The sequence below is a fragment of the Corythoichthys intestinalis genome, chromosome 3 (genome assembly GCF_030265065.1).
Source record: "Corythoichthys intestinalis isolate RoL2023-P3 chromosome 3, ASM3026506v1, whole genome shotgun sequence".
In the NCBI taxonomy this organism is placed as follows: Eukaryota; Metazoa; Chordata; class Actinopteri; order Syngnathiformes; family Syngnathidae; genus Corythoichthys; species Corythoichthys intestinalis.
The window spans coordinates 59,030,699-59,043,828 of NC_080397.1; the positions used below are offsets into that span (position 1 = coordinate 59,030,699).

The window sequence follows — 13,130 nt, forward strand, 5'->3', positions numbered from 1 at the left end:
CTTGCGGTCTCTGAGGCATGGACTTGATGAGTGACAAACATTATTCTTCATCAATTTGGTGCCAACTCTCTTTGATTTCAGTTGCCAGATCATCCCTGCAGGTCGGAGCCTTACTGTGGACCATTTTTTTCCATTTCCACCACAGGTTATCAATAGGGTGGAGATCTGGGCTGTATGACATTGACTGGATGAGTCTTTCTCCAAGGAATGCTTTTAACAGTTTTAGCTCTGTGACATGATGCATTGTCATCTTGGAAAATGACAAACATACTTTCAATTGAAGGGATAAGAAAGCCGTCTAAAATCTCAATGTAAACTTGTGCATTTATTAAAGATTTAACCACAGCCATCTCCCCAGTGCATTTGCCTGAAATGCAGCCCCATATCATCAAGGACTTAGGGAATTTTGATGTTTTCTTCAGGCAGTCATCTCTGCAAATCTCACTGGAACAGCACTAAACCAAAGTTCCATCATCATCACCTTGTCAAGAGTCAAGAATCTGCATTGGACAAGGTGTTCAGAGTCAAGAATCTGCATTGGACAAGGTGATGATTGTCAAATTTTGGTTTGGTGCTGATCCAGTGAGATTTACAAAGATGACTGCCCGAAGAAAACATCAAAATTCCCTCAGTCCTTGATGATATGGGGCTGCATGTCCGGCAAATGCACAAGTTACGGTAACACCACACATATGGTTGCCAAAGATGTGGGCAGTTCACATTTAGCTGTATCAAAAATCAGGATCAAGTACAAACAGCTTGGCAAGGTTGTTAAAATTAAGCGTACTGGTAGACCGAGGCAGACATCCAAATGTCATGACAAACAGCTAAAGGCCAGATGTCTTGAAAACAGAAGATGCACAACAAGACAAATGAAAAAGAAATGGGAGGAAGCTGGAGTCAAAGTATGTGACAGAACTGTGCAAAATCGCCTAAAGAAAATTGGATTTTCATACAGGAAAGCTAAACGGAAACCATCATTGACACTTAAACAGAAAAGAACAAGACTGCAATCAATGGGCTAAGGAGAGGCAATCGTGGACTGTGAATGACTGGATGAAGGTTATTTTCAGTGATGAGTCAAGAATCTGCATTAGATACGGTGATGATGCTGGAACTTTTGTTTGGTGCCGTTCCAGTGAAATTTACAAAGATGACTGCCTGAAGAAAACATAAAAATTCCCTCAGTCCTTGATGATATGGGGCTGCATGTCAGGCAAATGCACTGGGGAGATGGCTGTGGTTAAATTTTCAATAAATGCACAAGTTTACATTGAAATTTTAGACCGCTTTCTTATCCCTTCAATAGAAAATATGTCATTTTCGAAAATGACATTGCATCATGCCACAGAGCTAAAACTGTTAAAGCATTCCTTGGAGAAAGACTCATCCAATCAATGTCATGGTCTGCAAATAGCCCAGATTTCAACCCAATTGAAAACCTGTGGTGGAAATTGAAAAAAAATGGTCCACAGCAAGGCTCCAACCTGCAAGGATGATCTGCCAACTGCATTCAAAGAGAGTTGGCACCAAATTGATGAAGAATACTCATCAAGTCCATGCCTCAGAGACTGCAAGCTGTCATAAAAGTCAGAGGCGGTGCTACTAAATACTAGAGACTACTAAATACTAGAAATACTCATCCCAGACTGGTGATTCCATACTTTTTGCTAGGGGTTGTACTCACTCCAGCATGTCCTGGGTCGTCCCCGGGGCCTCCCGACGGTGGGACATGCCCGGAACACCTCTCCAGGGAGGCGTCCAGGAGGCATCCGAACTAGGCATGTGCCGGTATGAGATTTTGACGGTTTACAGCTCCATCTCAACATCTTTAGAGACTTGTTCATTTTCTCCATATTTCTCTCTCAGCTCAAGTTATCATGCAGGAATGTGAGCATGTTCACCTATTCTGGTTAAAGTTTGGAGCGGTGAGGCGAGAGGAAACTAGTCCTGACATGCCAACTAACCACATTATCTGCCTCGTTAACAAGCTTACGTCATAGTATTTTGTTTTACTGTTGCTAGACACGCTAAACACACTGGAGTGAATTCTCGTAGCTGGTAGGAAATGTTCATGACAGCGTTTACTTACCTTAAATTTTGTGTAAAGTGACGGATTATGGTCACGTAAATGTGACCCCCCCCCCCTCGTTGCAACCACCCTTCGCAAGCATGTCTTGCACGTCGGCTGTCCTTCCTCCTCTAAGCCGCGGCCGTCTGTTTCTTTTCGGTAGCTGAAGTACTCCCATACTTGTTACTTTGTTTTTGTTTTTGTTTTTTTGAGGTTTGTAGTTTCGCCACCTTCAATCATTGTTTCAACTCTAGTCTATAGTACATACAGAGTAGCGTCACCGACAACAAACAGCAACAACCGGAGGAGGAGGAATGAGCTCTGCCGCTCCATTTTTCGCTAAATTTTTGGAACATAAAAAATATCTAATATCGTACTATGGTATGACGGAAAATTTTAGTGGTTTTGAAACCGTGGTGTTTTCATACAACGGTACACCTTGAAACCGGTAACCGGCACATGCCTAATCCGAACCAGAAGCCCGAGCCACCTCAGCTGGTTCCTCTCAACGCGGAGGAGTAGCAGCTCGACCCTGAGTCCCTGAGCTTCTCAACCTCTCGTTAAGAGAGAGCCCAGACCTCCTACACAGGAAACTCATTTCGGCCACTTGTATCCGGGATCCGGTGACCATAGGGGAGGGTAGGAATGGATAGCAATCGACTGGTAAATCAGGAGCTTCGCCTTTAGACTCAGTTCCTTCTTCAACCACAACATGTTGGTACAGATTCTGCATCACTGCACCGATCAGCCTGTCAATCTCCTCCTCCCTCCTACCCTCACTCGTGAACAAGACCCCCAGATACTTAAACTCCTCCACTTGGGGCAGGACCTCCTGCCCGACCCGGAGAGGACACGCTACCTTTCTTCAACTGAGGACCACGCTCTCGGATTTGGAGATGCTGATCTTCATCCTGACCGTTTCACACTAGGCTGTGAACCGTTCCAGTGAGAGTTGGAGATCACGGCTTGATGACGCCAACAGCACTACATCAGGAGAGATGCAATGCTGAGGTCACCAAACCAGTAGAGGAGTTCCAAAAAACTGATTATTACATGCATCGCGATTTGACACGGGACGCAAGCACGCACAACTTTATGATGGATGCTCCCAGTTACTGGGAGAGAGATTTACTCCTTTTTAAAAGATAAATAAAAGGAAAATAAATTTGTGTATGAGACAGGCAGGCGGCGGTCGCACTTCTGTTTCTGCCTGTTTCTGCAAGTTATTTTTTAGAGCGAGAGGGGAAGAGAGATAGTTCGTTGCTCCTTGTCTTTCAGATGTCCAGCAGTAGTTTTATGGCATTTCAATTGAAAAATGTCCTGAGTGTGTTGCTAAGACCCGTGGGCATCTATAAGAGGTGAGTACACGAACCCTCTTGTACTGTTTAGCCTTTATTGTTGTTGTTTTTGAGATGTTAATAGTTAGCGCCGAGTGCTAAGCTGATTAGCTAATTCGCTAACTGATATGCAGAATATGTAAAACCATGATTAGTTACAGCGGTACACTACAAACATGCGAAATAGTACAGAAATCTGTTGTTGCAAGTGCTGCCTGGGAGCCGCCGACAGGCGTGAGTGCGCGTGGGCAGCCAGGGAGAGAAGAAAGTGCGCGCGCTGTAATGAGTGTGTGTGTGGCGGTGTTGTTTTTTTATGCGCTCGGCAATAAATGCCACAAGTTAAAGTGATCAAGAGCAGTTGTGATTTCCACCTGTCACTCCAAGAGTTACACAAGGGATGTAACACTGTGAAAATAAAGTATATTGGTTAAAAGAAGTCTTATTTCTAAAGACACTTTGTTTCTGTCAGGAAAATGTGGAATTCATTCCACCAGTGAAAATGTTATTGTTTTATTGAGAGAAATAAGTACTCCCTTTTAAAATAGTTCATGTTTTTGCACTTTCCTGTCAAAAATAAATAAATAAAAAAGCAGCTTAAGGGCAGCTTTTTGTTGTATGGGCATATTTTCATCGTTCCTGTTGAATGATAAGGATATTTTAAATAAATAATGGACATAAATTTGTTTGGCTACTTTTTAATCAGTAATGTACGATGCATCAACAATCATGATAATCGCAATAACCGCGATCGTCGTCAATTCCATGATCTTCGTTCAAAAATAGAATCGTAGCACCTTGAATCGTATTCAAATCGAATTGTGGGGTGCCTAAGATGGCACACCCCTACACACCAGACCCCCTCAATGCCTCGGCTGCGGCTAGAAATTCTGTCCATAAAAGTTATGAACAGAACCTGTGAGAAAGGCCAACCTTGGCACAGTCCAACCCTCACTGAGAACGATTCCGACTTACTGCCGGCAATGCGGACCAAGATTTGACATCACAGGGACCGAACAGCCCTTAACAGGGGGCTCGGTACTCCTGAAGCACCCCCACAGGACTCCCCGAGGGACACGGTCGAAAGCCTTATCCAAACCAACAAAACAACAGTTGGGCGAACTCCCATGCACCCTCGAGGACCCTGCCGAGGGTGTAGAGATGGTCCACATTTTCCACGGTCAGGACGAAAACTACACTGCTCTTACCGAATCCCAGATTCAACCTCTCGAGGGACCCTCCTCTCTTGCATCCATGAATAGACTTTACCAGTGTTACATTGGTAACGTATTGCCAGCTTGTCTAAACATTAAACTGTGAGCTGCAGCTAACATGAAACACGAAATTGATTATTAAGCACAGTAGCTTTAACACTTATGAGCAATGCACAAGTTTTCACGGCCGCCATAGAGGTAGCTCACGGGACATGCTTGCGTATCCAAGGTGCACCACAATGGCGTGACACACAGCTAAATCAGGTTCTCCCCATGAATGGTGTATCATGTTTTTTATCCCACCCAGAGTTCTAGCTTAGAAGGTTTTCTCGTTTCCGCAATGTTTTTTCAGATACAAAACAGGAGCTACTCAAGTTATTACTTAATTTTGCATGGAAATTTGCGGTGACAGAATTTCGGTGCATCCCTAGAAATGATTCAAGTATTTCATTCCATATGTGGCATATTGATTCAAGAATAACCATTGAAATGATTGAATGGGTGTCAACAATCTGGAAAACTACAGATTTTTAGGTGGAAATCATTCAAAAGAGTGTACAGTAAAAACTACCTGTTTTCTGGCCCATGTTTAGCACAGAGCTTTAACTTGGAACAAAGGAGTGATAAAACGGGTCAAGGGCCCATGTTTTGATCGGGTAGATAATCTCTGTTTTAACAAAAAAAAACTATGGAGGAAAAGCCAGTTAGAACAATACAGGCAACATATTATATAGGGACTTTGACAGGTTGTTGATGGCTGAGCTCTTGAATCAATTTATGACAGCAAGTCACGGCATGCCATCATTAACTTAGGAAATGGTCTAAAGCACTAAGCAACTGGAACATTTTGAACTCATAGTTTCTTTCGTCCCACTTAATTATGTGAAACTGAGGTCAATAAGAACTGAAATTTGTTGTAGTCAAGCAAGATCTCATCCATCAACATGAAAGAACAATAGATTATACTGTATATTCAACATTGCAAGAAATCACAGGAGGGCCGACAACGAAAAGTGGTATTTGGCATGTGGCAAAATGGATTTTGGTATGTGGCATTTTTTGGTGTGTGGCAAAATGGATTTTGGTATGTGGCATTTGTTTGGTATGTGGCAAAATGGATTTTGGCATGTAGCATTTTTTTTGGGGCATGTGGCAAAATGGATTTTGGTATGTGGCATTTTTATTTGGTATATAGCATTTTTTTGTATGTGGCATTTTTTTGGGGTATGAGGCAAAATGGATTTTGGTATGTGGCATTTTTTGGTGTGTGGCAAAATGGATTTTGGTATGTGGAGTTTTTTTGGCATGTGGCAAAATGGATTTTGGCATGTGGAATTTTTATTTGGTATGTGGTATTTTTTTGGTATGTGGTAAAATGGATTTTGGTATGTGGCATTTTTATTAGCATGTAGCAAAATGGGTTTTGGTATGTGGTAAAATGGATTTTGGTAGGTGGCATTTTTATTTGGTATGTAGCGTTTTTTGTTTGTGGCATTTTTTTTGGGGGGGGTATGTGGCAAAATGGATTTTGGCATGTGGCATTTTTATTTAGTATGTGTTTTTTTTTTTTTTTGTATGTGGTAAAATGGATTTTGGTAGGTGGCAATTTGATTTGGTATATAGCATTTTTTGTATGCGGCATTTTTTTTGGTATGAGGCAAAATGGATTTTGGTATGTGGCATTTTTATTAGCATGTAGCAAAATGGGTTTTGGTATGTGGTAAAATGGATTTTGGTAGGTGGCATTTTTATTTGGTATGTAGCGTTTTTTGTTTGTGGCATTTTTTTGGGGGGGGTATGTGGCAAAATGGATTTTGGCATGTGGCATTTTTATTTAGTATGTGGGGGGGGGTTTGTATGTGGCAAAATGGATTTTGGCATGTGGCATTTTTATTTGGTATGTGGCATTTTTTTTTTACATGGCAAAATGGATTTTGGTACAGTATGTGGGATTTTTTTGGTATGTGGCATTTTTTTGGGAATGTGGCAAAATTGATTTTGTCATGTGGCATTATTATTTGGTTTGTGGCAGTTTTTTTTTTTGGTATGTGGCAAAATGGATTTTGGTATGTGGCATTTTTTTGTATGTGGTATTTTTGTGCGTATGTGGCAAAATTGATTATGATATGTGGCATTTTTTTGTATGTGGTAAAAGGGATTTTGGTATGTGGTATTTTTTTTTTTGTATGTGGCATTTTTTGGGTATGTGGCAAAATGGATTTTGGCATGTGGTATTTTTTTTGGTATGTGGCATTTTTTGGGTATGTGGCAAAATGGATTTTGGTATGTGGCATTTTTTTGGTATGTGGCAAAATGGATTTTGGTATATGGCTTCTTATTTGGTATGTGACACTTTTTTGTATGTGGCATTTTTGGGGTATGTGGCAAAATGGATTTTGGTATGCGGCATTTTTTGTATGTGGCAAAAGGGATTTAGGTATGTGGTTTTGGTTTTTTTTTTGTATGTAGCATTTTATTGGGTATGTGGCAAAATGGATTTCGGCATGTGACATTTTTATTTGGTATGTGAACATTTTTTTTGTTTGTTTTTTTGGGCTTATGTGGTTTTTTGTGGTATGTGGCAAAATTAATTTTGGTATGTTGCATTTTTTTGTATGTGGCATTTTTTGTATGTGGCAAAAGGGATTTTGGTATGTGGTATTTTTTATGGTATGTGGCATTTTTGGGGGGTATGTGGTATTTTTTGGGAATGTGGCAAAAGCGATTTTGGTATGTGTTATTTTTTATGGTATGTGGCATTTTTTTGGGGTATGTGGTATTTTTTGGGTATGTGGCAAAATGGATTTTGGTATGTGGCATTTTTATATGGTATGTGGATTTTTTTTTTTTTTTAGGAATGTGGCAAAATTGATTTCGGTATGTGGCTTTTTATTTGGTATGTGACACTTTTTTGTATCTGGCATTTTTTGGGTATGTGGCAAAATTGATTTTAGTATGTGGCATTTCTTTGTATGTGGCAAAAGGGATTTTGGTATGTGGTTTTTTTTTTGTTATGTGGCATTTTTTTTGGGTATGTGGCAAGATGGATTTTGGCATGTGGCCTTTTTATTTGGTATGTGGCATTTTTTTTGGTATGTGGCAAAATGGATTGTGGTATGTGGCATTTTTTTGTATGTGGCATTTTTTTGGTATGTGGCACAATGGATTTTAGTTTGTGGCAAAATGGATTACAGGATTTTGCATTTTGAGCATTACCAAAGATGCAAACCTGGCTTCCGCTATAAGCCTATCCATACATCTTCAACTGCTTTGAATATTTTTATTTGGGACATACGTATGAAGTAAAATATGTCGGCGCCACGATGGTATGTCAGCGCGACTTTCCTATAGGTGCGTTCGATGTGCCAACGCGACGCTCCCATTGGTTGGATTCGCAGGCATACTGTGTGTTAACTGATACCACTCGCAAAAACAAAGACTCGTGTGTTAACTGACACCAAGATTGTAAATAGCAAGGATTAACAGCGGGAATATGCTTCCCTGAAACTGAACATCCAAAAAATATGCCATACCAATAACCATTTTGCCACATACCAAAATCCATTTTCCCACAAACTAAAATAATTACACATACCAAAATCCATCTTGCCAAATACCAAAAAAGTGCCACATACCAAAATCCATTTTTCCAATTACCAAAAAAATGCCACATACAAAAATCCATTTTGCCACATTCCTTAAAAATGCCGCATACCAAAATTCATTTTGCCAAATACCAAAAACATGTCACATACCAAAATTCATTTTGCCAAATGCCCAAAAAATGCCACATAACAAAATCGATTTTGCTACATACCAAAAAAATGCCACATACCAAAATCCATTTTGCTACATACCAAAAAAATGCCACATACCAAAATCCATTCTGCCGTATACACAAAAAATGCAACATACCAAAATCGATTTTGCCACATACCAAAAAATGCCACATCCCAAAAAAATGCCACATACCAAATACCATTTTGCCACATTCTAAAAAAAAATCCCACATACCAAAATCCATTTTGCCACATACTAAAAAAATGCCACATGCCAAAAAAGGTCACATACCAAAATCCATTTTGCCACATACCAAAAAAATGCAACACATCAAAATCCATTTTGCCACATACCAAAAAAATGCCACATAGCAAAATCCATTTTGCGAAATACAAAAAAATATGCCACATACCAAAAAAATGCCACATACCAACATCCATTTTCCCACACACCAAATAAAAATGCCACATACCAAAATCCATTTTGCCACATGCAAAAAAATGCCACCTACCAAAATCTATTTTGCCAAATAAAATTAAAAAAAAAGCCACATACCAAAATCCATTGTTCCACATGCCAAATAAAAATGCCACATACCAAAATCCATTTTGCCACATACCAAATACCACTTTTTGTTCTCGCTGTCTCTCACAAATCATGTGCCATTACAGAGAACATTATCATCAAGAAAAGAGTGTTTGGAAAAATAAATCATTTGTATTTATTTAGCCATTTTTAAGATTATAGTGGAACATCTAGAACAGTGTTTTTCAACCTTTTCTGGGTCACGGCACGTTTATACATTGGAAAAAATCTTGCAGCACACCACGGACCAAAAATGTTCCAAAATTACTTTTTGTACAGTATATTTAATTATAAAATAATTTCTTAATATTTGAGCCTTAACTTGAACCTTTTTAGATGAACACAAAGCCGATATCCTGGCAGGAATCTTCGTCAACAGCTCTCAAGTCTCGCTCTGATTTTATTGTTTATAGCAGTTAGGAATTATCAGACAAGGGGACTTTAGCAATGTCTTTAATCGTATCAGGGCCGAGCATCTCGCTGACAATGGCTTTGCAGGGGAATTTTTGGATTTAGCAACAAGTTAAGCAACAAGCTTTGAGGCTTTGAGGGCTTTCTCATTTACCTTTGTAGTTTTTCTCAAAAAAAGTTGCCTCATTCTCTGTGTATTCACAAAGGCCAACAAAATATTCCATAGTTTGAAGCCACGGGTGTTTCGTTTGGACATAACAGTTAAGCTTGCTCGGGACCATGGCGCTGTTGGATAGCTGCTCATTTGATCTGGGAGGGTCGCAGTAAATGAACATTCGTTCTTCCTCTTGGATGTCTATGGCTGTCAATGGCAGCCGATGAGTTCATTTGGGGGCATTTCAGGTCATTTCCTGTTAATTTTCCATTATTTCCTGTTGATTTTGTGGCATTTCTGGGTCACTTCCTGATTATTTTGGGCATTTCCGGGTCGCTTGTTATCGATTTTGGTTTACTGAAAAGGATGTGACCTAAACGGTCCTAAAATGAATAGGAAGTTACTCAAAATTAACAGGAAGTGATCTGTAAAGGACCTAAAATGAACTGGAATTGACCTTTGAATGGCCCCAAAACTGGGAGGCGGTCATGTTTGGGTACCCTTAACGGTGCAAGACGTCCACTCCATTTTGATTGTCAAAATGAACTGGACGCCTAGAGCCGTCAATGGCAGCCAATGAGCTAATTTAGACACTATTCTCATGGAAGAGTAAAGTTAGGTAGCAACCTGTTGGTAAAAGATTTATGTCTGAATTTTGGGGGACGGATTAGAGCATTTATGTACAGGTCCTTCTAAAAAAATTAGCATATTGTGATAAAGTTCATTATTTTCTGTAATGTACTGCTAAACATTAGACTTTCATATATTTTCGATTCATAACACACAACTGAAGGAGTTCAAGCCTTTTATTGTTTTAATATTGATGATTTTGGCAAAAAAGTCAAGAAAAGCAAAAAATTAGCATATCATAAAAAGGTACTCTAAAGGATCTACTAACCTAATCATCTGAATCACCGAATTAACTCAAAACAACTGCGAAAGATTCCTGATACTTTTAAAAACTTCCAGCCTGGTTCATTACTCAAAACCGCAATCATGGGCAAGACTGCTGACCTGACTGCTGTCCAGAAGGCCGTCATTGACACCCTCAAGCAAGAGGCTAAGACATAGAAAGAAATTTCTGAGCAAATAGGCTGTTCCGAGAGTGCTGTATCAAGGCACTTCAGTGGTAAGGAAAAAGTGTGGAAGGAAACGCTGCACAACTAGAAGAGGTGACCGCACCCTGAGAAAGATTGTGGAGAAGGGCCGATTCCAGACCTTGGGGGACCTGCAGAAACAGTGGACTGAGTCTGGAGCAGAAACATTCAGAGCCACCGTGCACAGGCGTGTGCTGGAAATGGGCTACAGGTGCCGCATTCCCCTGGTCAAGCCACTTCTGAACCTGAAACAGCGGCAGAAGCGCCTGGCCCAGGCTACAGAGAAGCAGCACTGGACTGTTGCTCAGTGGTCCAAAGTACTTTTTTCAGTTTAAGGCAAATTTTGCATGTCATTCGGAAATCAAGGTGCCAGAGTTTGGAGGAAGACTGGGAAGAAGGAAACGCCAAAACGCCTGAAGTCCAGTGTCAAGTACCCACAGTCAGCTGATGGTGTTGGTCTACTGTGTTTTATCAAGGGCAGGCTCAATGCAGCTAGCTATCAGGAGATTTTGGAGCACTTCATGCTTCCATTTTCCGAAATGCTTGATGGAGATGAAGATTTCATTTTTCAGCACGACCTGCCACCTGCTCACAGTGCCAAAACCACTGGTAAATGGTTTACTGACCATGGCATTACTGTGCTCAATTGGCCTGCCAACTCTCCTGACCTGAACCCCATAGAGAATCTGTGGGATATTGTGAAGAGGAAGTTGAGACACAAGCAGACCCGACACTGTGGATGAGCTTAAAGCCGCTATCGAAGCATCTATAACACCTCAGCAGTGCCACAGGCTGATTGCCTCCATGCTACGCCACATTGAAGCAGTCATTTCTGCAAAAGGATTTCCGACCAAGTATTGAGTGCATAGCTGATATAATTAATTGAAGGTTGACTTTTTTTGTATTAAAAAAAACACTTTTTTTGTATTGGCCAGATGCAATATGCTAATTTTTCGAATTGGGGATTTTTGTTTAATCTTGACTTTTTGCCAAAATCATCAATATTAAAACAATAAAAGGCTTGAACTACTTCAGTCGTGTGTAATGAACCTAAAATATACGAAGGTCTAATGTTTATCAGTACATTACAGAAAATAATGAACTTTATCACAATATGCAAATTTTTTGAGAAGGATCTGTACATGGAAAACGTGACTACTTACAGAATTTTCAAGTTCCGAAACTACTTCAGGAACTAATCAAATGTACACTGACAAAATCAGGGCCCTCGGGTGATCTTGTTGTACAGAGAACTAATTCTTGGCACCAGTCGTGATAAGATGCGGTATGACAGGTTCATCATTGGTTTATCACCTGCCTCAAGGGTGATTGATGCTCAAGTGCGTGAAACTATTGAAAATATGTACTTTAAATTACACATTGCATAATGAGTTTAGTCCCCGATCTCAAAGCCTCACGTTTATTTTTCTTCAACGTGTCTCAACTGTTGTCATTAACTCAACTGAGCGAATGATTCGTATTAAACGTCCCTAGTGTGAGCAGTTTAGTACAGTTTTGACGCCTTCTTTTCTAGCTTTAATTTTACACAAAATATACGGTGGGGAGAACAAGTATTTGATACACTGCCGATTTTGCTGGTTTTCCCACTTGCAAGCCATGTAGAGGTCTATAATTTGTATCATAAGTTCTCTTCAACTGTGAGGGACGGAATCTACCGTAATTTCCCAAATATAAGGCGCACCCGTGTATAATGCGCACCCCAAATTTACTTGTAAAATCTAGGGAAAATTATTGTACCCGTTTATAACGCGCACCCTAATTTTAGAAGAAAACAGAGCTTGTGTACAGATACAGGGATGTCATTTTACTGACTGGTGAAACACAGCACAAGCATAGCACATTGGTAGTTCAAAACATTACCGTAAACTGACAATATTTACGGTAATAATATGATTTGACAACTTCTCCAACTTACCAGAATCTAGGAGAAAACAAAACAGATGTGACTTTTCTTTTAAAGGCTGCTGTATAACTTGCTCGTTTCCTCATGATGAATAAATGTTTCTTCCATGGATTGATACGGTAAAATGAAAGTGAGAACGTAAGTCGGAAATCCGTGAGAGCTCATAGCTGTCAACACGACAGTAACAAAAGGAACTATTGTTATTTGGGTTTGAGTTTCCCGAGGGACCGATATAGTTGACGGACACAGGAAGTGTGTGTCCTTACATTTGTTATGGTCCGAATTGCGGAGCTGCAATAAACGTCGACTCAAATGAGTTCAAGAAACTAAATTCTGTGCTTTATGAAGAGTGAAAAAAGCAGAATTTAACACAGACGAAATCATTCGGCCGATTAGAGTGAAGTATTACCGAAAGAAAACGGTGACGTCACGTACCGTAATGGTCGGCAACGGGTCGCCGCATACGTTTCTTCAACACAACGTGGCCGTGTCAATGAAAAAAATAATCGGTTTATATATATATGTAATACATATATATTTCTGTCTCCATCCATGTACCC

At 40.1% G+C, this 13,130-nt stretch overlaps 1 protein-coding gene across 2 annotated transcripts in view; it reads right to left on the reverse strand.

Annotated features, from left to right (window-relative positions):
• si:ch211-225b11.1 (uncharacterized protein LOC561694 homolog) overlaps positions 1-13,130 on the reverse strand; it is a 78,938-nt gene that overhangs the window by 42,941 nt on the left and 22,867 nt on the right. Inside the window, exon 2 of one of the 2 annotated variants that reach the window (XM_057832009.1) lies at positions 5,191-5,305. The exons of the other annotated variant lie outside the window; for it this stretch is intronic. Within the exon in view, the coding sequence (XP_057687992.1) occupies positions 5,191-5,206 (16 nt within the window). The 5' untranslated portion in view covers positions 5,207-5,305. The remainder of the gene's footprint in view (positions 1-5,190; positions 5,306-13,130) is intronic. 2 annotated transcript variants of the gene reach the window in all.